Below are 23,448 nucleotides of genomic sequence, written 5' to 3'. Positions count from 1 at the left end.
TGTGGGGCTGGGGTGTGTGCGTGCGAGGGCGGGGTGTGTGTGGGTCTGGGGTGTGTGCGTGCGAGGGCGGGGTGTGTGTGCGGGGCCGGGGTGTGTGTGCGGGTCTGGGGTGTGTGCGTGCGAGGGCGGGGTGTGTGGGTCTGGGGTGTGTGCGTGCGAGGGCTGGGTATGTGTGGGGCTGGGGTGTGTGCGTGCGAGGGCGGGGTGTGTGTGGGTCTGGGGTGTGTGCGTGCGAGGGCTGGGTGTGTGTGGGTCTGGGGTGTGTGCGTGCGAGGGCGGGGTGTGTGGGTCTGGGGCGTGTGCGTGCGAGGGCGGGGTGTGTGTGGGTCTGGGGTGTGTGCGTGCGAGGGCGGGGTGTGTGTGGGTCTGGGGTGTGTGCGGGCGAGGGCGGGGTGTGTGGGTCTGGGGTGTGTGCGTGCGAGGGCGGGGTGTGTGGGTCTGGGGTGTGTGCGTGTGAGGGCGGGGTGTGTGTGGGTCTGGGGTGTGTGTGGGTCTGGGGTGTGTGTGGGTCTGGGGTGTGTGTGGGTCTGGGGTGTGTGTGGGTCTGGGGTGTGTGCGTTCGAGGGCGGGGTGTGTGTGGGTCTGGGGTGTGTGCATGCGAGGGCGGTGTGTGTGTGGGTCTGGGGTGTGTGTGGGTCTGGGGTGTGTGCGTGCGAGGGCGGGGTGTGTGTGCGGGTCTGGGGTGTGTGCGTGCGAGGGCTAGGTGTGTGTGGGGCTGGGGTGTGTGCGTGCGAGGGCGGTGTGGGTGTGGGTCTGGGGTGTGTGCGTGCGAGGGCGGGGTGTGTGTGGGTCTGGGGTGCGTGCGAGGGCGGAGTGTGTGTGGGGCTGGGATGTGTGTGCGTGCGAGGGCTGAGTGTGTGCGTGCGAGGGCTGGGTGTGTGCGTGCGAGGGCTGGGTGTGTGCGTGCAAGGGCTGGGTGTGCGTGCGAGGGCGGGGTATGTGTGGGGCTGGGGTGTGTGTGCGTGCGAGGGCTGGGTGTGTGCGTGCGAGGGCTGGGTGTGTGCGTGCGAGGGCTGGGTGTGTGCGTGCGAGGGCTGGGTGTGTGCGTGCGAGGGCTGGGTGTGTGCGTGCGAGGGCTGGGTGTGTGCGTGCGAGGGCTGGGTGTGTGCGTGCGAGGGCTGGGTGTGTGCGTGCGAGGGCTGGGTGTGTGCGTGCGAGGGCTGGGTGTGTGCGTGCGAGGGCTGGGTGTGTGCGTGCGAGGGCTGGGTGTGTGCGTGCGAGGGCTGGGTGTGTGCGTGCGAGGGCTGGGTGTGTGCGTGCGAGGGCTGGGTGTGTGCGTGCGAGGGCTGGGTGTGTGCGTGCGAGGGCTGGGTGTGTGCGTGCGAGGGCTGGGTGTGTGCGTGCGAGGGCTGGGTGTGTGCGTGCGAGGGCTGGGTGTGTGCGTGCGAGGGCTGGGTGTGTGCGTGCGAGGGCTGGGTGTGTGCGTGCGAGGGCTGGGTGTGTGCGTGCGAGGGCTGGGTGTGTGCGTGCGAGGGCTGGGTGTGTGCGTGCGAGGGCTGGGTGTGTGCGTGCGAGGGCTGGGTGTGTGCGTGCGAGGGCTGGGTGTGTGCGTGCGAGGGCTGGGTGTGTGCGTGCGAGGGCTGGGTGTGTGCGTGCGAGGGCTGGGTGTGTGCGTGCGAGGGCTGGGTGTGTGCGTGCGAGGGCTGGGTGTGTGCGTGCGAGGGCTGGGTGTGTGCGTGCGAGGGCTGGGTGTGTGCGTGCGAGGGCTGGGTGTGTGCGTGCGAGGGCTGGGTGTGTGCGTGCGAGGGCTGGGTGTGTGCGTGCGAGGGCTGGGTGTGTGTGGGTCTGGGGTGTGTGCGGGTCTGGGGCGTGCGAGGGCGGGGTGTGTGTGCGGGGCTGGGTGTGTGTGGGTCTGGGGTGTGTGCGGGTCTGGGGTGTGTGCGTGCGAGGGCGGGGTGTATGTGGGTCTGGGGTGTGTGCGTGCGAGGGCTGGGTGTGTGTGGGGCTGGGATGTGACTGGGATCAGGATCGCCAGTGGCATGATTAGGATTTGTTTTCCCTCAGTGGGAACCTTCTGAACTCTCTCCCCCAGGTGGAGGCAAGGTCATTGAATATTTTTGAAGGCGGGACTAGATAGATTCTTGATTACCAAAGGGTGAAAGGTTATCGGGGGTTAGGCAGCAAATGTGAGGTTGAGGTTACAATCAAATCAGTCAAGTGGCCTACTCCTTCTAATTCATAGGTTATAAGACCAGAAGACATAGGAGCAGAATTTAGGCCACTCGGCCTATCGAGTCTGCTCCGCCATTCAATCATGGCTGATATTTTTCTAATCCCCATTCTCCTGCCTTCTCCCCATAACCCCTGATCCCTTTAATGATCAAAAACCTATCTATCTCTGTTTTAAAGACACTCAGCGATTTGGCCTCCTCAGCCTTCTGCAGCAAAGAGTTCCTCAGATTCACCATCCTCTGGCTGAAGAAATTCCTCATCTCTGATCTAAAGGATCGTCCCTTTAGTCTGAGATTCTGTCCTCTGCTTCTAGTTTTTCCTACAAGTGGAAACATTCTCTCCACATCCACTCCATACAGGCCACGCAGTATCCAGTAAGTTTCAATAAGATCCCCCCCTCATCCTTCCTTCTAAACTCCCAACGAGTACAGACCCAGAGTCCTCAACCGTTCCTCATACGACAAGCTCTTCATTCCAAGGATCATTCTTGTGAACCTCCTCTGGACCTTTTCCAAGGCCAGCACATCCTTCCTTAGATTCGGGGCCCAAAACTGCTCACAATACTCCAAATGAGGTCTGACCAGAACCTTATATAGCCTCAGAAGTACATCCCTGCACGTTAACCTTAAGAGAATCGTGACCAAGTCCCTTTGTGCTTCTGATTTCCTAAGCATCTTCCCATTTAGAAAATAGTCCATGCCTCCAATTCTCCTTCCAAAGTGCATAACCTCACACGTTTCCACATTATATTCCATCTGCCACTTCTTTGCCCACTCTCCTAGCCTGTCTAAATTCTTCTGAAGCCCACCTGCTTCCTCAATACTACCTGCCCCTCTACAGATCTTTGTATCATCTGCAAACTTAGCAACAGTGCCTTCAGTTCCTTCCTCCAGATCATTAATGTTCTTAGGAAAATGGAGAGTCCTCCATCACACTCTTGATTTGTGCCCTGGGCAGTCTTTGAGGAGTCAGGAGGTGTGTTACTCCCCTCAGGATTCCTAGCCTCTGACTTGCTCTGGTAGCCAGCCGCCCAGCCAACTGAGCAACCAACTGGTAACACAATGTTGGAAATATTTCACAGTAAGATCCCGTAAAAACAATGAGTTAAATAACCAGGTAATCTGTTTTTGTAATGTTGAATACTTTGTACTGCTTTTACACCGAGGAATGAATTTACACCGTGAAATCCAGCAAGTCTAAATCTGGTTATAGTTCTCGATATTATTAGTTGCAAGGTGTACGAGCCATCATTTTAGCACAGGCACTTGGGAGGGCCAAGCCAGAGAACCATTCCACCCCCCACTGCAGCACCTATGTCTGGACACAATCACTTATGACCGAGACACGTTTCCAACATCTGATTAAAGTCTGTAAATCAGGCTGTCACAGGGCAATGGGAAAGAACACATGAGGGTAACGGTCAGGAACTCGGGATGTGAGTGCTGCATGTGAGCGCCCTGAATCGGGAGTGTCAGTGTGGGCGCCCTGAACTCGGGAGTGAGGACACCCTGAACTCGGGAGTGTGGACACCCTGAACTCGGGAGTGTGGACACCCTGAACTCTGGAGTGTGGACACCCTGAACTCGGGAGTGTGGACACCCTGAACTCGGGAGTGTGGACACCCTGAACTCGGGAGTGTGGACACCCTGAACTCGGGAGTGTGGACACCCTGAACTCGGGAGTGTGGACACCCTGAACACGGGAGTGTGGACACCCTGAACACGGGAGTGTGGACACCCTGAACTCGGGAGTGTGGACACCCTGAACTCGGGAGTGTGGACACCCTGAACTCGGGAGTGTGGACACCCTGAACTCGGGAGTGTGGACACCCTGAACTCGGGAGTGTGGACACCCTGAACTCGGGAGTGTGGACACCCTGAACTCGGGAGTGTGGACACCCTGAACTCGGGAGTGTGGACACCCTGAACTCGGGAGTGTGGACACCCTGAACTCGGGAGTGTGGACACCCTGAACTCGGGAGTGTGGACACCCTGAACTCGGGAGTGTGGACACCCTGAACTCGGGAGTGTGGACACCCTGAACTCGGGAGTGTGGACACCCTGAACTCGGGAGTGTGGACACCCTGAACTCGGGAGTGTGGACACCCTGAACTCGGGAGTGTGGACACCCTGAACTCGGGAGTGTGGACACCCTGAACTCGGGAGTGTGGACACCCTGAACTCGGGAGTGTGGACACCCTGAACTCGGGAGTGTGGACACCCTGAACTCGGGAGTGTGGACACCCTGAACTCGGGAGTGTGGACACCCTGAACTCGGGAGTGTGGACACCCTGAACTCGGGAGTGTGGACACCCTGAACTCGGGAGTGTGGACACCCTGAACTCGGGAGTGTGGACACCCTGAACTCGGGAGTGTGGACACCCTGAACTCGGGAGTGTGGACACCCTGAACTCGGGAGTGTGGACACCCTGAACTCGGGAGTGTGGACACCCTGAACTCGGGAGTGGGAGCGTGGACGCCATGAACTCGGGAGTGGGAGCGTGGACGCCATGAACTCGGGAGTGGGAGCGTGGACGCCCTGAACTCGGGAGTGGGAGCGTGGACGCCCTGAACTCGGGAGTGGGAGCGTGGACGCCCTGAACTCGGGAGTGGGAGCGTGGACGCCCTGAACTCGGGAGTGGGAGCGTGGACGCCCTGAACTCGGGAGTGGGAGCGTGGACGCCCTGAACTCGGGAGTGGGAGCGTGGGAGCCCTGAACTCGGGAGTGGGAGCGTGGGAGCCCTGAACTCGGGAGTGGGAGCGTGGGAGCCCTGAACTCGGGAGTGGGAGCGTGGGAGCCCTGAACTCGGGAGTGGGAGCGTGGGAGCCCTGAACTCGGGAGTGGGAGCGTGGACACCCTGAACTCGGGAGTGGGAGCGTGGACACCCTGAACTCGGGAGTGGGAGCGTGGACACCCTGAACTCGGGAGTGGGAGCGTGGACACCCTGAACTCGGGAGTGGGAGCGTGGACACCCTGAACTCGGGAGTGGGAGCGTGGACACCCTGAACTCGGGAGTGGGAGCGTGGACACCCTGAACTCGGGAGTGGGAGCGTGGACACCCTGAACTCGGGAGTGGGAGCGTGGACACCCTGAACTCGGGAGTGGGAGCGTGGACACCCTGAACTCGGGAGTGGGAGCGTGGACACCCTGAACTCGGGAGTGGGAGCGTGGACACCCTGAACTCGGGAGTGGGAGCGTGGACACCCTGAACTCGGGAGAGGGAGTTTGGACATGGGCACCCTGGGCCTGGGGGGAGTGTTTTTGGGTGCTTGTGTTCACTGTAAGCAGTAGATTGGCAATGTGTGCTCCCATTATCCTGAGTATGTGATGTTACACTTGCCATCAATTCCTCTGTAACAGGCTGATTAAATTATCCACTCCTGGCAAACTGCTGGCTATGTCCAGTCTTCCAATCCAATCAATCACAAGTCTTGCCCAACCTACTTTAGATGCAAACCGATGCTGCTGAACATGGTTAAATATCAATTGGCTGGGCCATAGCTGCTTCCTGCTGAGGGAAACTCCGCTGCTTTTTCCAGGTGGGGCTCTTCAGCTCCATTGTGAAAGAAAAACTCAAAAGGAAATGTGCAACTTCCGTGGCAAACAGGACGTTGAAGATGGTATCAAATTGTCAAATACCAAAGGTGTGTGTCATGTCAGAAGGCGGGTCAGAATATAAAGAATGATTCAAAGATGAATAGGAAGGAGATAATAGAGTTGGAGAGAAAGCTAGCTCGAAATATAAAAACAGATAATCAGAATTTCTCCAGATGTTTGAAACAGAAGTCAGTGAGGTCGGAGTTGGCCGCCGAGGGAGCGATTCTGGGGAATTAATCATTGATAATAAGGAAAAGGTGGATCAATTGTACTGATATTTTCTGTAGAGGATACAAATAGGGCAAAAAAGAGGCAGAGGAAGTTTTAAAAAAAAAAATCATTATCTGGGAAAGGGCAGTTAAAATAATTGGAACTACAGTCCCCAGGCCCTGATGGACTTTATCCTAGATCTTTAAAAAAGTGACTGTTTACAGGATAGGGTGGTCTCCGGCACCTGGGTAGGGGAGGGGAAGGTGTCGGACATCTACCAGGAACTGAAGGAGGCGGAGGAAGCCCCAGTGGAGGGACTTAAGGGCTAATGGGAGGAGGAGCTATGTGGGGAGCTGAATGCGGGCCTGTGGGCGGACGCCCTAAACAGGGTCAATTCCTCCTCATCATGTGCCAGGATTAGCTTAATCCAGTTGAAGGTGGCCCACCGGGCACACATGACGGCAACCAGGATGAGCAAGCTCTTTGGGGTTGAGGATAAATGTGCGAGGTGTGCGGGAAGCCCTGCAGATCATGTCCATATGTTCTGGGCATGCCCGGCTCTTAAGGGATTCTGGCAGGGATTTGCTGTGGCAATGTCCAAGATCTTGGCCACGTGGGTGGTGCCGAGTCCAGAAATAGCGATCTTTGGTGTGTCAGACCATCCGGGAGTTCAGGGAGTGAAAGAAGCCGACGTATTGGCCTTTGCCTCCCTGGTAGCCTGGAGACGGATCCTTTTAATGTGGAGGGACCCAAGCCCCCGAGTGTAGAGACCTGGGTTAGTGACATGGCTGGGTTTCTCAGCCTCGAGAAAATAAAGTTTGCCTTGAGAGGGTCCATGGCGGGGTTCTCTCGGCGGTGGCAGCCATTCCTCGACTTTCTAGGAGAGCAGTAAAGGTCAGCAGCAGCAGCATCCCAGGGGGAGGGGCGGGGGGGAATTGTTACGTAGTATTGTTCTTTTCTCTGTATATATGGTTAACATTTATTTTGTTGTGTTAATTATAGTGAACGGTTATGCAAAAAAATTATGTTTTTGACAAAAATATGAATAAAAATAATTTTTTAAAAAAGTGACTTGAGATGGTCACATGAGCAGCACAGTAGTTAGCACTGTTGCTTAACAGTGCCAGGGTCCCAGTTTCGATTCCCACTTGGGTCACTGTCTGTGCAGAGTCTGCATGTTCTCCCAGTGTCTGCGTGGGTTTCCTCCGGGTGCTCCGGTAAGTCCTGAAAGACGTGCTGTTCGGTGAATTGGACATTCTGAATTCTCCCTCTGTGTACTCGAACAGGCGCCGGAATGTGGTGACTAGGGGCTTTCCACGGTAACGTCATTGCAGTGTTAATGTAAGCCTACTTGTGACAATAATAAAGATTATTATTATTATTAGTTGTAGACGTATTGGTTTTAATTTTCATAATTCCTGGTTTCCAGAAAGGTACCTTCAGATTATAGCAAATGTGACTCCTCTGTTCAAGAAAGGAAGGAGACAGAAAGCAAAAAAAGCCACAGGCCAGATCGCCTATAATCTGTTGTCGGAAAATTGCTGGAATCTATTCTTAAGGAGGGCACTTGGAAAAACCCAATGCAATCAGCAATTAACATGGTTGCACAAGGGAAATCATGTTTGAATAATTTATTGGAATTCTTTGAGGAAGTAATAAGCAACATTGATAAGGGAAACCTGTGGATGTGCTGTACTTAGATTTCCAGAAGGCATTTGACAAGGTTACTGCACAAAATAAGAGCTCATGATGTCAAGGGTAACATACTGGGGCTGGTTTAGCTCAGTGGGCTAAACAGCTGGCTTGTAATGCAGAACAAGCCCAGCAGCGTGGGTTCAATTCCTGTACCGGCCTCCACAAACAGGTGCTGGAATGTGGCGACTAGGGGCTTTTCACAGTAACTTCATTGAAGCCTATTTGTGACAATAAGTGATGATTATTATTATTAGCAGGGCTAGAAGGTTGGTTAGCTAATAGGAAGCAGAGGAGGCATGAATGGCCATTTACAGATTGGCAAGATGTGATGAGTGGAGTGCCACAGGGTTTCTGCTATTTTCAATTGAAATCAATGAATTGGATGAAGGGATATCGTGTACGGTTGCTAAATTTGCTGATGACATAAAAAATAGGTCGGAAAGGGCAGCAAGGAGACACAGTGGTTAGCACTGCTGCCTCACGGCGCCGATGATCTGGGTTCTATCCAGGCCCCGGGTCACTGTCTGTGTGGAGTTTGCACATTCTCCCCGTGTATGCATAGGTCTTACCCCCACAACCCAAAGATGTGCAGGGTAGGTGGATTGGCCACGTTAAATTGCCCCTTAATTGGAAAAAAAATTAATTTGGTACTCTAAATTTAAAAACAAAAAGGTTGGAAAGTAAGTTGTGAAGAAGACATTGGGAGCCTGCAAAGTGGTAGAGATGGGTTAAGTGAGTGGGCAAAAATCTGGCAGATGGAGTATAATGTGGGAAAATGTGAACTTGTCCATTTGATATGAAGAACTTAAAACAACAAATTATTTAAATGGTTAGAGATTGCAGAACTCTGAGGTACAGAGGGATCTGGATGTCCGAGTGCATGATTCACAAACAGTTAGTGCGCAGATACAGCAAATGGTTCGGAAAGTAAGTGTAATGTGGTTTATTGCAAGGGAATGGATAATAAAAGTATGGAATTTTTGTTGCAGTTTTACAGGGTGTTTGTGAGACCACACCTGGAGTGCTGCATTCATTTTTAGTCTCCTTATTTAAGAAACAATACAAGTGAATTAGAAGCAGTTCAGAGAAGGTTCACTCGACTGGGAATAGTGGGAGTTTGTCTTTTGAGAAAAGGTTGGGCCAGTAGCCATTGGAGTTTAGAAGAATGAGAAGTGATCTTATTGGAACATATAAGATCCTGAGGGGTCCTGATAGGGTGGATGCTGAGAGGACTAGAACTCGGGGGACATAGAATAAAAAAGAGGTCTCCCATTTAAGAGGGAGCTGGGAAGACAGTAACGTCATTGCAGTGTTAATGTAAGCCTACTTGTGACAATAATAAAGATTATTATTATTATTAGTTGTAGACATATTGGTTTTAATTTTTATAATTCCTGGTTTCCAGAAAGGTACCTTCAGATTATAGCAAATGTGACTCCTCTGTTCAAGAAAGGAAGGAGACCACATTCCGACTGTTCTCTTGAGGGTTGTGAATCTTTGGAACTCTTCTTTCCCAGAGGGCGATGGAGACAGGCTCATGAATATGTTTAAGACAGAGATGGACACATTCTTGACTAACAAGGGAGTTGAAGATCATCAAGAGTAGGCAGAATGTTGAGTTGGGGCCTCAATCAGATCAATCATGATCTTATTGAACGGCAGAGCAGGCTCAAGGGGCAAATTGCCTGCTCCGAATTTGTATGTTTGTTTGGCAATATGTACACCTGCCACCTTGTTCCAGATTGCCTGCCTGGAAACCACTGCTGTCAGGCATCCCACCCAGCAATCTCCATGGGTCCATTAACCTCCCCTGGCCTCTGACCCCTCCCCTGGCCTCTGACCCCTCCCCTGGCTTCTCACCGCCTCCTCTGGCCTCTGACCGCCTCCCCTGGCCTCTGACCGCCTCCCCTGACCTCTGGCCGCCTCCCCTGGCCGCTGACCGCCTCCCCTGGCCTCTGACCGCCTCCCCTGGCCTCTGACCCCTCCCCTGGCTTCTCACCGCCTCCCCTGGCCGCTGACCGCCTCCCCTGGCCTCTGACAGCCTCCCCCGGCCTCTGAGCGCCTCCCCCGGCCTCTGAGCGCCTCCCCCGGCCTCTGAGCGCCTCCCCCGGCCTCTGAGCGCCTCCCCCGGCCTCTGAGCGCCTCCCCCGGCCTCTGAGCGCCTCCCCCGGCCTCTGAGCGCCTCCCCCGGCCTCTGAGCGCCTCCCCCGGCCTCTGAGCCCCTCCCCCGGCCTCTGAGCCCCTCCCCCGGCCTCTGAGCCCCTCCCCCGGCCTCTGAGCCCCTCCCCCGGCCTCTGAGCCCCTCCCCCGGCCTCTGAGCCCCTCCCCCGGCCTCTGAGCCCCTCCCCCGGCCTCTGAGCCCCTCCCCCGGCCTCTGAGCCCCTCCCCCGGCCTCTGAGCCCCTCCCCCGGCCTCTGAGCCCCTCCCCCGGCCTCTGAGCCCCTCCCCCGGCCTCTGAGCCCCTCCCCCGGCCTCTGAGCCCCTCCCCCGGCCTCTGAGCCCCTCCCCCGGCCTCTGAGCCCCTCCCCCGGCCTCTGAGCCCCTCCCCCGGCCTCTGAGCCCCTCCCCCGGCCTCTGAGCCCCTCCCCCGGCCTCTGACCCCCGGCCTCCGATCCCTTCTCCAGGCCTCCGATCCCTTCTCCAGGCCTCCGATCCCTTCTCCAGGCCTCCGATCCCTTCTCCAGGCCTCCCATACAAGTCTGGCCGAAGCAAGATTGTGTGCAAGTTTAATAATTATAATTGCTTATTGTCACAAGTAGGCTTCAATGAAGTTACTGTGAAAAGCCCCTAGCCGCCACATTCCGGCACCTGTTCAGGGCAACTCTGCTTTTCAAATCTTAATCTCCAGAAATCAACCACAGTGTATTCTCCAATATTTTAAGACTTTGTTAACTTGTGTCAGTAGTTTCATTGATTTGTGTATCTCCATGGAAGTGATAGAATCCCAACAGTGCAGAAGGAGGCCTATTGGCCCATCGGGTTTGCACCACCCTCCGAAAGAGGAACCTATTCCCCCGCCCTATCCCCATAACCCCATTTAACCTGCACATCTAAGGGGCTGTGGGAGGAAACTGGGGCACCCAGAGGAAACCCACGCAGACATGGGAAGAACGTGCAAACTCCACACAGACAGTGACGCCATCATTTGTGCTCAATTCACCTTCCTCAGCAGTCAGAATGTTGCTGCCAGGGCAACCTTGTGAGAAGTTAATTTGCTTCATTTCAACTTCTTGATTTTAAAATTGTTCTCAAATCCCTCCATGGCCTCACTCTTCCCTATCATTGTAATCTCCTCTCGCCGCACAACCCTCCAAAATATCTGCGTTCCTCTAATTCTGACCTCTTGTACGTTCCCATTGGTGGCGGTACCTTTGACCTCCTGGGCCTGAAGCTCTGGAATTCTTTCCCTCCATCTCTCCATCTCTCGACCTCACTTTCCCCTTTAAGACACTGCTTAAAACTTACCCCTTTGACTGAGCTTTCCATCACGAGACAAAAAAAAAAAATCAACATTTTGAGTCCTCACTCTTTGTGGGCCCATGCCTCGAAACGTTAACACTGCATCTCCCTGATAGATACTGGCAACACTGCTGAGTATTTACAGCTCCCTCTATCCTTATTTAATTAGATTTATTGTCACGTTACCACGATACAATGGAAAGTATTGTTCTGCGTACAGTCCAGGCAAATCATTCCATACATGTAAACCCATAGGACATACGATAAATACACAACGTAAATACATAGCATAGGGTGAAACATACGGAGTAGAGAAGATGCGTGGAGAGATCAGTTCAGTCCAGAGAAGGGCCATTCAGGAGTCTGGTAACACCAGGGAGGAAGCTGTTTTTAAATCTGTTTGTGCGTGTTTTCAGACTTTTGCATCTCCTGCCCGATGGAACAAGTTGGAAGAATTAATAACCCAGGTGGGAGGGGTCTTTGATTATACTGCCCGCTTTCCTAAAGCAGCGAGGTGTAGACGGAGTCAATGGATGGGAGGCGGGTTCCTTGTGATGAACTGGGCCGAGCAGTTGCCATACCAGGCTGTGATGCAGCCAGATAGGATGCTTTCTATGGTCTATCATGAAAGTGGTAAGAGTCAATGTGGACATGCCGAATTTCCTTAGTTTCCTGAGGGAATATAGGTGCTGTTGTGCTTTCCTGGTTGTAGCGTCGATGTGGGTGGACCAGGACAGATTGTTGGTGATGTACACACCTAGGAATTTGAAGCTGTCAACCATCTCCACCTCGGCACCATTTGATGTAGACAGGTGTGTGTACGACACTTCACTTCCTGAAGTTCCTGTTCCTGTAAAGCACCTTGGGGTATTTCATGATGTTAAACTGCTATATAAATATCAGTTGTTCAAAAATGTATCAACTAAAGTTGATGTCACACAGCTGCTAATGTGGAGTGAAATGTTGTTTGCATAGTGAGAAATCTCTTTTAACACTTTGCTTGAATGTACTTCTTAATTGTTCTGCTTCTTATGGGCTGTCATATTGAAACTATTTTTGCAGATGACACATCCAATGTTGTCAGAAGCGATTAGAAATGAGATTACCTAAATCCCACATTGAGTGGTGTCATTAAGGCAACAGGCATCTGCTCTGGAATACTCTGGGAACTATATACTCATTCAGACGGTTAATATGGTGTGAACTGCAATGTGTTTTCATATTTTAAAGGCATATAAGAGGACCAGGTTTTCAAATTTATAAGTCAACGGCCCAATTGACCATGAGGAGAAGGGAACTGAATACAAAGTAGGGAGGTTATGCTTCAGTTGTACAGGGCATTGGAGAGACCACATCTATTTAAGGAAGGGTGCAAATGCATTGGAAGCAGTTTAGGGAAGGTTTACCAGACCAAAACTTGAATGGGTAGGTTGTCTTGTGAGGTAAGGTTGGACAGGCTGGGCTTGTATTGTAGCCATCTGGGATGGCCACTTCCAACTAGGTACAGGAAAACTCGCAAAGCCTGGCGGATAAAATGGACAAGCCAAGACTCAGGCAGGCTCAGAGCCTGAAATGCATTTTTGTAAGCAAGAAGTCCAGACGGTATCGAAACTCCGTCCAATTAGCATTTTAATGGGGCTGATTAGCATTTGATGGCCCATCTTCACCAAAACAAAGGACTGGTACTCGAGCAACCGGGACAGTCCCAGACATTTCGGCGCCACTCTCTGTCCAAGGGAAACGCAAACAACAGGGTCAGTGACTGCTTGGGACACGCCCAGCCATCCAGATCCCCGCCCACTTATTGGTTAAGGAATCGAACGGAGTGATCAGGGATCACCCAATTAGTAAGGCCCAATCGGAGGACCGCCCAAAAGAGCGTGAAGGCTCCCAAGAATAAGAATAAGAGTTTGCCATATGTTCGCTCTCTCTTGGTCCTGGTACCCGGTCACAGCTATCGCCAATTGCAGCAACACCAGAAGCAAGTCCAAGTTCAATGCTCACTACCAGACGGATGAGCCCAGCTGAGCAGCAGTTACTCCTTCGAACCCGATAGATCCAGAATCGAACAACGGCCACTGTTTTCTGAACTAAGCCGGGTGCCCGAAGTTAAGTACAGGTTGTCTTAGTTGATAGGTGTAGTTAACTAGTAGTGTATGTTGCATGACTAATTGTGTGTAAATAAAGTACCCTTGACCTTGAACTAATTAACTGGTGTTTGGCTCTTTGATCGATAGCCGTTTGAAACTTGTGGTGGTATCATTTCATACCTGGCGACTCTGAGCATTCGGACATGGATAACATAGAAAGAAAGGCAAATTTACTCATTGCCATAATTGAAACAGAGACACAGAAAAGACAAAGTAGGAAAGAAATCGACTACAGTATTCACTTAGAATAGGAGGCAACTTGCTTGAAACCTTTCAGATCCTGAGGATTATTGACAGGGTGGATGTGGAGAGGATGTTTCCGCTTGTGGGAGAATCTAGAACTCGGGGTCACGTTTAAAAATAAGGGGTCACTCATTTAAGACAAAGATTAGGGGAATTTGTTTTTCCCTTCAGAGGGTTGAGAGTCTCTGGAACTTTCTTCCTCAAAGGGTAGTCATGATGTGGCGATGTCAGGGCAGCACAGTGGTTAGCACTGCTGCCTCACCGCGCCGAGGTCCCAGGTTCGATCCCGGCTCTGGGTCACTGTCCGTGTGGAGTTTGCACATTCTCCCCGTCTTTGCGTGGGTTTTGCCCCCACAACCCAGGCTGTGCCGTTTGTGCAGGCTAGGTGGATTCGTCATGCTAATTTTCCCCTTAATTGGAAAAAATTAATTGGGTACTCTAAATTTTTTTTTAAAAAATAATGTGGAGATGCCGGCGTTGGACTGGGTGGGCATACTAAGAAGTCTTATAACACCAGGTTAAAGTCAACAGGTTTGTTTGGAATCACTAGCTTTCGGAGCGCTGCTCCTTCCTCAGGTGAGTGAAGAGGAATGCAGTGGAAGCAGAGTCTGAATATTGTTCTGGCAGAGCAAGATAGATTCTTGATAAACAAGAGGGTGAAAGGTTATCGGGGGTATGTACGAATGTGGAGTTGGGGTTACAATCAGCCATGATGGACTGAGTGGCCTACTCCTTGGTCTACTCCTACGTTGTATGAGGTGAGCCGGGCAGCCAATGAGAGTTGCCAAGCTGGTGTCAGCAGCAAAGGCAAATGCAACCATGATTGGGACTGCTGCTGCCTTGCTGAAGAGAGCAGACAGCTCCCCGCAAGGACCAGCAAGATAAAGATGACGTATGGTAGACAAGGATGCCAAGTGGAGGGACAGCATGAGTAGCAGCACGGTAGCATTGTGGATAGCACAATTGCTTCACAGCTCCAGGGTCCCAGGTTCGATTCTGGCTTGGGTCACTGTCTGTGCGGAGTCTGCACATTCTCCCCGTGTGTGCATGGGTTTCCTCCGGGTGCTCCGGTTTCCTCCCACAGTCCAAAGATGTGCAGGTTAGGTGGATTGGCCATGCTAAATTGCCCTTTGTGTCCAAAATTGCCCTTAGTGTTGGGTGGGGTTACTGGGTTATGGGGATAGGGTGGAGGTGTTGACCTTGGGCGGGGTGCTCTTCCCAAGAGCCAGTACAGACTCGATGGGCCGAATGGCCTCCTTCTGCACTGTAAATTCTATGTTCTATGAGACCCGGTGCACATTTGATCCCTCTATTTTCTCAAAAAGGCCCAGATGGAGATCAGCTTGTTGGTGCAACCTCAACAGCTGTGCACTAATGCACCCCAGAGTGTTCGGCTTCATCTGGAAAAAACATTGAAAATCTTGCTCTAATTCTGGTAAAATGGATTGTTAAGGAAGAAGCAACAGATCTATTTTCTGTCCATCAGGTTTAGTAATTAATGAAATTGAGTTGGTGCCTCATGGCCTGGCTCCTTCTGCCTGAACCACTTTCTGAAATCTGTTTGGAAACCATGACATTTTCTGCTCACTTTGTCCTCTGACATGTTTCTAATACTCGGGTACTGTCTGACAACCTTCTCGTATTCTCTGCTGTGTTTTGTGTAATCCGTATTTATCACACATTGAGCTGAATTCTCCGGTCCTCTAACCACATGTTTCTCAGTGGCGCTGTTCACTGGCGCCGTTTGTCTATGGGGTTTCCCATTGAGGCCACCCCACAATTGGACTTTCTTATTTACACCCCTGCTGCCCCCGGTGCTAGAATCTATGTGCCGGGATGGAACCCAAGTGTGCTCCGGTTTGTTGTTGTGGCTGCTCCCATGTGTGCCTTCGCCCATTGTCCCTTCTGGCTCCCCTGTCCTGCGTGCACTGTGTTCGCCTTGGTGAACCCCCCCACTCCCCAAATCTCTCTGTTTGTTGTCCGGTTCAGTCCTCCCTCCTTCCCCCTTGTTTATTGGTTGCTGGTCACCAACTGGTTTTGGAACAGGCTGGCGTATAGCCTCCGTGTGTGGTGGAAACCTTCCTCTGATCCCCAAACGGTGTATTTCTGCTAGGTCGGACAGCCAGTCTGCGGCCTTGGGTGTCGCTGCTGATCGGCAGCTGAGAGGAGTCTTTGACAGGTGAGGGAGGCAAGGGCTAGAGGGGTAGAAGGGTCTATCCCTTCTCCCCATAAAGAGCTTTGGCTGCTCCGAAACCCCAAAGGGCACCAGTGGGTTCGGCTCCACCCTTAACTCACAACCTTAGACATAGCCTCGAAGAAGGCTGTCCAGTTCCCGACGGGTCTGGGGCAAGACCAGAACATGTGGGTGTGGTTGGCCGGGCCTCACTGGCACCATTCACATTTGTTCTCCACCTCCAGGAAGAAGCCGTTCATTTGTGTTCCAGTTAGGTGTGCCATTTTCACCACCTTTATCTGTGTAAGGCTCAGCCTGGTGCACAAGGAGGTGGAGTTCTCCCTGTGCAGTGCTTCGATCCAGAGTCCTCCCCCTATCGCTATGCCTAGCACTTCCTCCCACTTCTCCCACGTCTCGTTCAGTGGTGAGCGTACCTCCTCTAGTAGCTGTCCATACATGTCCGCACAGTTACCATCCCTAGTTCACCCACGGTCAGAGGTCTGTCCAGTGGGGCAACACGGTGGTACAGTGGTTAGCATTGCTGGCTCACGGCGCTGAGGTCCCAGGTTCGATCCCAGCTCTGAGTCACTGTCCGTGTGGAGTTTGCACATTCTCCCCGTGTTTGTGTCGGTTTCGCCCCCACAATTCAAAGATGTGCAGGGTAGGTGGATTGGCCGCGCTAAATTGCCCCGTAATTGGAAAAAATGAATTCGGTACTCTAAATTTTATTTAAAAAGAAGTCTGTCCAGTAGGGAAAGATACTGTTTCCTATCATAGGACGTTCCTTATTCGTATGTATCATAGAATGTTCCCTTCCGGGAGCTGGAGCTTATCCGTGAGTGCCCCCAGGGTCATTACTCTACCATCTATGTATAAATACCCTTTGTCCTGTCACCACTGATTTGTTATGCACTAGGTGTAGCATAAGCTGCTTCCTTGTGGTGCACTTGACAGAGGAAGGTTCAGACCTGGAGATAACTTCAGCACGTTTATTAAACTATTTACACTTCTATTACTCGGGTTCGACACTACTGCTAATCCTACTATAGCTACCCAGACTGACTAACCAGTTGCTGCAATCCATGTGGTGGGAGTGATATTGAATCAACCCTGTGTCTGTACTCACTGACTGTCTCCACTGGAAAGAGGCAGATCATGTGTGTGGTGTCCTTTATATACAGGTTGGTGTAATGCCCTCCTTTGGTCGTGTCACCTCTGTGTGATTCGTGAATGTCCATTGGTCGTGTCCTATCTAACTGATCTATTGATTGAGTGTGTGTGTGTGATGTCTCTGGTGTTTCTCTAGTGTCTAGCTAGCCTACATGTATTTACATTGGTGCACATCACCAAACCATCTCTTAAAGGTGGCATCCATGGATGCCGGGGAGGGGGGGGGGGAATTGTAGTTCTTGTAGATGGGAGCCATGTGGACATTGCTATCAGACAGAAATGGTGTCTCAGTTGGTTCCATATTCTCAATGTGGCCACTACCACTGGACTACTTGAGTATCTGGCTGGGGGGGGGCAATAGGAGTGGGCCATGGCCAGTGCTCGGTGGGATGTCCCCATGAAGGAATTCTCCTCCATTTTGACCCATTTCACTCCCGGCATCTTAACCCATCTCCTCACTCTTTCTGCGGTAGCTGCCCTGTGGCAGAAGAGGAGGTTTGAGAGGGCCAGGCCTCCCATGTTCCTCTTCCCTTGTAGTACATTCTTCCTGATCCTTGCATTCTTCTTCCCCACTCAAACACCATGATTAGTTTGTCTACCCTTGTGAAGAAGGGCTTGGAGATGAAGATCTGTAGGGATCTGAACAGGAAGAGGAACCTACACAGTACCTTCATTTTGAGCATATGCTCTCTCCCCACCAGGGAGAGTGGGAGCAAGTCCCACATCCACAGGTCTCTCTTTACTTCTTCCACTAGACTTGACAGGTTCCACTTGTTGCTCCGTGTCCAGTCGTAGGCTATTTGGATCCCCAGGAATCTGAATTTGGCTTGGGCCAGCTTGAGCGGCAGCTTCCCCAGCTCTGGTGGTGTTCACTGGGAAGATTTTGCTCTTATGCAGGTTAAGTTTGTAACCTGAGAAGGCTTCGAACATGCTTAGGAGTTACATTATTCCTTCCATGGTGATTAGGGGGTTTGGGATGTAGAGGAACAGGTCACCTGCATAGAACAAAGAACAAAGAAATGTACAGCACAGGAACAGGCCCTTCGGCCCTCCAAGCCCGTGCCGACCATGCTGCCCGACTAAACTAAAATCTTCTACACTTCCTGGGTCCGTATCCTTCTATTCCCATCCTATTCATATATTTGTCAAGATGCCCCTTAAATGTCCCTATCGTCCCTGCTTCCACTACCTCCTCCGGTAGCGAGTTCCAGGTACCCACTACCCTCTGCGTAAAAAAACTTGCCTCGTACATCTACTCAAAACCTTGCTCCAACAATACAGATAATAATGACCTTTTTTATATAAACAAGAAACAACAAATGAATAAATATTAAATAACAAAAATGAAAACTAGCCCTAATTGGCAACTGCCTTGTCCCAGGCTATACCCCCCCCCCCCCACCCCCATCCCTCCCCCCCCCCCCCCCCCCCCCAAAGTCCTGGGCTGCTGCTGCTGCCTTCTTTTTTTCCCCCATCTATCTTTCCGCAAGATATTCGACGAACGGTTGCCACCGCCTGGTGAACCCTTGAGCCGACCCCCTTAGGACGAACTTAATCCGCTCTAACTTTATGAACCCCGCCATATCATTTATCCAGGTCTCCACCCCCGGGGGCTTGGCTTCTTTCCACATTAGCAATATCCTGCGCCGGGCTACTAGGGACGCAAAGGCCAAAACATCGGCCTCTCTCGCCTCCTGCACTCCCGGCTCTTGTGCAACCCCAAATATAGCCAACCCCCAGCTTGGTTCGACCCGGACTCCTACTATTTTCGAAAGCACCTTTGTCACCCCCATCCAAAACCCCTGTAGTGCCGGGCATGACCAGAACATATGGGTATGATTCGCTGGGCTTCTCGAGCACCTCGCACACCTATCCTCCACCCCAAAAAATTTACTGAGCCGTGTTCCAGTCATATGTGCCCTGTGTAATACCTTAAACTGAATCAGGCTTAGCCTGGCGCACGAGGACGACGAGTTTACCCTGTTTAGGGCATCTGCCCACAGCCCCTCCTCAATCTCCTCCCCTAGCTCTTCTTCCCATTTCCCTTTTAGTTCGTCCACCATAGTCTCCCCTTCATCCCTCATTTCCCTATATATATCCGACACCTTACCATCCCCCACCCATTTCTTTGAGATGACTCTGTCCTGCACCTCTTGTGTCGGGAGCTGCGGGAATTCCCTCACCTGTTGCCTCGCAAAAGCCCTCAATTGCATGTACCTAAATGCATTCCCTTGGGGCAACCCATATTTCTCAGTCAGCGCTCCCAGACTCGCGAACTTCCCATCCACAAATAGATCTTTCAATTGCGTTATTCCTGCTCTTTGCCACATTCCATATCCCCCATCCATTCCCCTTATTTATCTTTCTTCCTCACAGGAACATGCCGGTCCTGTATTCCTTTGAGACTCTAGACACCTCTCCGTCCCTTCATCGATCTGAGAGCGATGGCCAGTGGCTCGATTGCCAGGGAAAATAGCAGCGGGGATGAGGGGCATTCGTGCCTCTGTGCAGCGAAAGTATTCCGAGCTGGTGGCGTTTGTCTGTACACTTGCCATGGGAATGCTGCACAGCAGTTTCACCCATGAGGTGAACCCTGGCCAAACTGTTCCAGTACCTCCATGAGGTACCTGCATTCGACTGTTATGGGCCAGGGTTTAGAAAATGCCAAAGTATATCATGGAGTTCACCTGACCTACGACTATTTATTTATTTTGCTTTTGATGGACACAAGGGCTTGCCTTTCAGGTGTTATTCAACAGAGGCCTTAAGTACTTTTAATCAAAAACAAAGTTTATTCTACGAATTCAGTTAACATTTTTATAAACACACACAGTAAGCATTTTTATCAATTACAAACATAAATACCCCACACAGCTACAGTACTCTATGTATAAACCTTAATAAATTTCCCTCTGTTTCAATTTAATAACAACATCCCATAAACCAAAAAACCCTTTTACCAGAACAGCAGGTTTGAATTCCTTCCAGAAAGCAGATATCTCTTTTAAGTTATCAAGTTATGGAAACAGCTTTTAACATGCAGAGAGAGCGACAAGACAAGACGTTTCTGTCTGAATCCAGCAGCCAAATGTGAAAACAAAAGCAAAAAAACTCAGAGCCACAAAACAGCGACAAAACAAAACCGAAAGTAAAACCCAGCGCCACAGCCCAGCTCCACCCACACAATGACATCACTGAAACCATTTGATCAGCCAAAACATTTCTTAAATGAAAATCGCTTATTAAAGGGACACTCCCATGACATGACTGTGCAGAAGGCCTTCTCTGCATCCAGAGAGATGATCACTTCTGGTGTCTCCTCCCCGGGTGGGATCATAATCACCTTCAGCAGGCGCTTGATGTTCGCCATTAGCTGCCTGCCCTTGGAAAAGCCCATCTGATCCTCCGGGACTATCTCTGGCAAGCAAGGGGCTGATTTAGCACAGTGGGCTAAACAGCTGGCTTGTAGTGCAGAACAATGCGAGCAGCGCGGGTTCAATTCCCGTACCGGCCTCGCCGAACAGGCACTGGGATGTGGCGATGGGGGACTTTTCACAGTAACTTCATGCAAGCCTCCTTGTGACAATAAGCGATTATTATTGTTCTATCGCCAACATTGAGGGCATTTAAAAGTTTATTGGATAAACATATGGATGATAATGGCATAGTGTAGGTTAGATGCCTTTTGTTTCGGTGCAACATCGTGGGCCGAAGGGCCTGTACTGCGCTGTATTCTATGTTCTATGTTCTAAGCAGCTCTCCAGCTGCCTCGCCAGGGCCTTCGCTAGAACTTTGGTGTCAGTGTTTCGGAGTAAGATGGGTCTGTATGACCCGCACTCCATCGGGTCTTTGTCCTTTTCAGGAATCAGGATTGTGCCAGCGTGGGTGGCAGGGTCCCTCACGATACCGAGTCGTTAAACATCTCATGCAGGTGCAGGGCCAGTGCTGTCACAAATTATTTATAGAAATCCACCTGAAATCTGTCCGGCCCCAGTGCCTTCCCTGATTGCATGGAGTTGATACTCTCCATGACTTCCCCAGTTCTGGTTGTGCCTCCAGAACCTGCTTATTTTCATCTTCCTACGACTGGTATGTCCAGCCCTTCGAGGAACCGTTTCATCTTCGAGTCCCTCTCCAGGGGCTCGGGGTTTTTCAGCTCTCAGCAGAAAGTCACAAAGGCCTCATTGATCTCGTTTGGCGCTGCGACCAGCTTGCCTCTCCTGCCCTTTACCTATGCTGTTTCCCTGGTGGCAGCCTGCTTCCTCACCTGGTGAGCCAGTAGGTGACTGGTCTTGTCTCCATGCTCATAAAAGGTCCCCTGTGTCTGGCGGAGCTGAGTCACTGCTTTCCTGGTGGAGGGTCAAACTCCATTTGTAATTTTTTTCCTCCAGCCCAGTACAGACAGGGCCGTGGAGTACCGCCGGTCCACCTCCAATCTGGAGTTGACCGGCTGCTGCCGAGCCGCCATCTCCTTCCTGTCCATGACTTATCACCGCCTTCAGTGCCTCCCAGAATGTGAAGGATAAGACCGCCCCATTCTGGTTGCAAGATACGTACCCATCAATGGCTTGTGACATTTTCTCTCAGAATGCCTTATTGGCGACGGGGGGCAGTGTCCAGCCTCCATGAAAGCCGCTGGGCACGGCCCGTCTTCAGCCTCACATCCACATAGTGTGGACCGTGTTCGGAAATGACTATTGCAGAGTATTCCGCTCCTACCATCTCTCGAAGCACCGATTTTCTCACTGCAAAGAAATCAATTCGGGTGTAGACTTTGTGAACCTGGAAGAAGGGGAACTCCCTCGGGTGTGTGAACCCCCCTGGGTCCACTCCCCCCATCTGCTTCGTAAAGATGCTGAGTTTTCTCGCCGTGGCTGATTGTTTCCTTGCTTTGGGGCTGGATTTGCCTGTCCGTGGGTCCTGTACACAGTTGAAGTCTTCCACCATGATGAATGGGTGGGCATCTAGTTCGGGGATTTCGGTCATGGTCCTTGTGATAAAGTTTGCGTCATCCCAAGCCCCCCCCACCCGCCCCTCAGGATGCACCATTGTCAGTAAATTAAGGAACATTATCATCGTCAATGGTGCATGTGTGGGCATTACTGTTTTCCCAGCCTGTTCTGCCTCTCCCGGCGTGCTGAAATTGTATTCCCTATTTTTGTAGGTCGCCCAAAATCTTGCTGGGTACAGCATCCTGAAAAGCACGTTGCTCCTAAATAGAACTGCCTTGGCTCCATTGAGCTTGGCCAGGTCAACCCCAATGGGTCTTGATAAACACGGATTGTATGCCCTTCCCACTTGCAGGACCGCGTGTTCCTTGCCCATGTCAAGATCCGTTCCTTGTCCTGGAATCGGTGGAGCTTGGCGGTAATCGCCTGTGGTGGTTCCCCTGACGTGGGCCTCTGCCGGAGTGACCTGTGGGCCATGTCCACCTCCGGGGCTTGGCCAAGATTTTACCCCTGACCAGCTTTCCCAGAATTTGCGCCATATATTCCATTGGGTTCCTACCCTCCGTGCCCTCCGGCAGCCCAACAATCCGAAGGTTTTTGTGGCGAGACCTGTTTTCCTGGTTTTCCACCTTCCCCTTGAGTGCTCCCTCAGCCGCCACCAACCTTGCCGCCTCTGCTTCGAGTGAGGTGATCTGATCATTCTGGTTTGTGACTGCCTTCTCTAGTTCCTGCACCGTTGCCTCCTGCATCTCCTGTCGCTGTTCCATCGTCTGCAGCGCCTCCTTGAAGGGGGCCAAAGTGTCTGCTACTACCAACTTCATCGTTGCCATGAGGTCCTCCTTAATGGGGTCCCTAAAGTTTTAGGAGTTCTCATGTCAGGAGCTCCATCCATTGCCCTCAGCGGGAGGGCCGGCGGTTGTATCGGTGACTCTACTCGACCCGTCATGTCCTGCTCTGCCTCACTCCCCATGCCTGTGGACTCTGCCTTCCTCTCCTGGCTCTTAATGTTTTTTTTTGTCCTTTCGATCCCGTTGCTGGTTTGAGGGCATTTCTTCAGGTGCTTTATGTTTCAGGGTGGGGGGGGGTTGTTTGCTTAGTGACCGATTTCCGGGTAAAAGTACCTAGGTTGGAGTCTCTAGGGTGGGAGCCACCTTTGATGCGATGCTCAGCACATCCCCGCCACCGGGAGTCCTCTAACTAATATTTTAATGTTATAGACTCAAGTGAAATATAAAGAATTTCAGAAGAATTGCTATATCGATTATCCGTTTGAAAATGGCAGGTTATTTTCTGCAGCCTGGTCTCTTTAACCATTCAAAACTCTGCTGCCTTTGTCCTGAACCACACCTAGTCCTATTCACCATCACCTCCTGTGCTCGCTGACCCACACTGGCTCCCAGGACGGCTAACACCTCAGATGTGAGATGCTCATCCTTGTGTTCAAATCTCTCAATGATCTCTGCCCTCCTTGAGTCTGTAAACCTCCTTCATCCCCGCAACATTGAGAACTCTCAACTCTAGCCTCTTGTTCATCTCCCACATCCTTTGAGGCTCCCTCTCTTCCCTCCTCCATCCAGCTCCTCTCTCAAAGGTTCTCTCCGGTTTCCAGACTTGAACCTATTTTCGTTAT

The 23,448-nt window shown here is 51.8% G+C and overlaps 1 protein-coding gene across 3 annotated transcripts in view; it reads left to right on the top strand.

Annotated features, from left to right (window-relative positions):
* Positions 1-23,448, top strand: part of plcxd2 (phosphatidylinositol-specific phospholipase C, X domain containing 2) — a 50,540-nt gene that overhangs the window by 4,079 nt on the left and 23,013 nt on the right. The window contains exon 1 of one of the 3 annotated variants that reach the window (XM_072514440.1): positions 5,080-5,816. The exons of the other annotated variants lie outside the window; for them this stretch is intronic. Coding sequence (XP_072370541.1) covers positions 5,756-5,816 — 61 coding nt within the window. The 5' untranslated portion in view covers positions 5,080-5,755. Of the gene's footprint in view, positions 1-5,079; positions 5,817-23,448 lie in introns of those variants that run through there. 3 annotated transcript variants of the gene reach the window in all.

Source organism: Scyliorhinus torazame, chromosome 8 (assembly GCF_047496885.1).
Source record: "Scyliorhinus torazame isolate Kashiwa2021f chromosome 8, sScyTor2.1, whole genome shotgun sequence".
In the NCBI taxonomy this organism is placed as follows: Eukaryota; Metazoa; Chordata; class Chondrichthyes; order Carcharhiniformes; family Scyliorhinidae; genus Scyliorhinus; species Scyliorhinus torazame.
The sequence above is the reverse complement of the archived record's forward strand: the minus strand, read 5'-3'. Positions and strand labels throughout refer to the sequence as shown.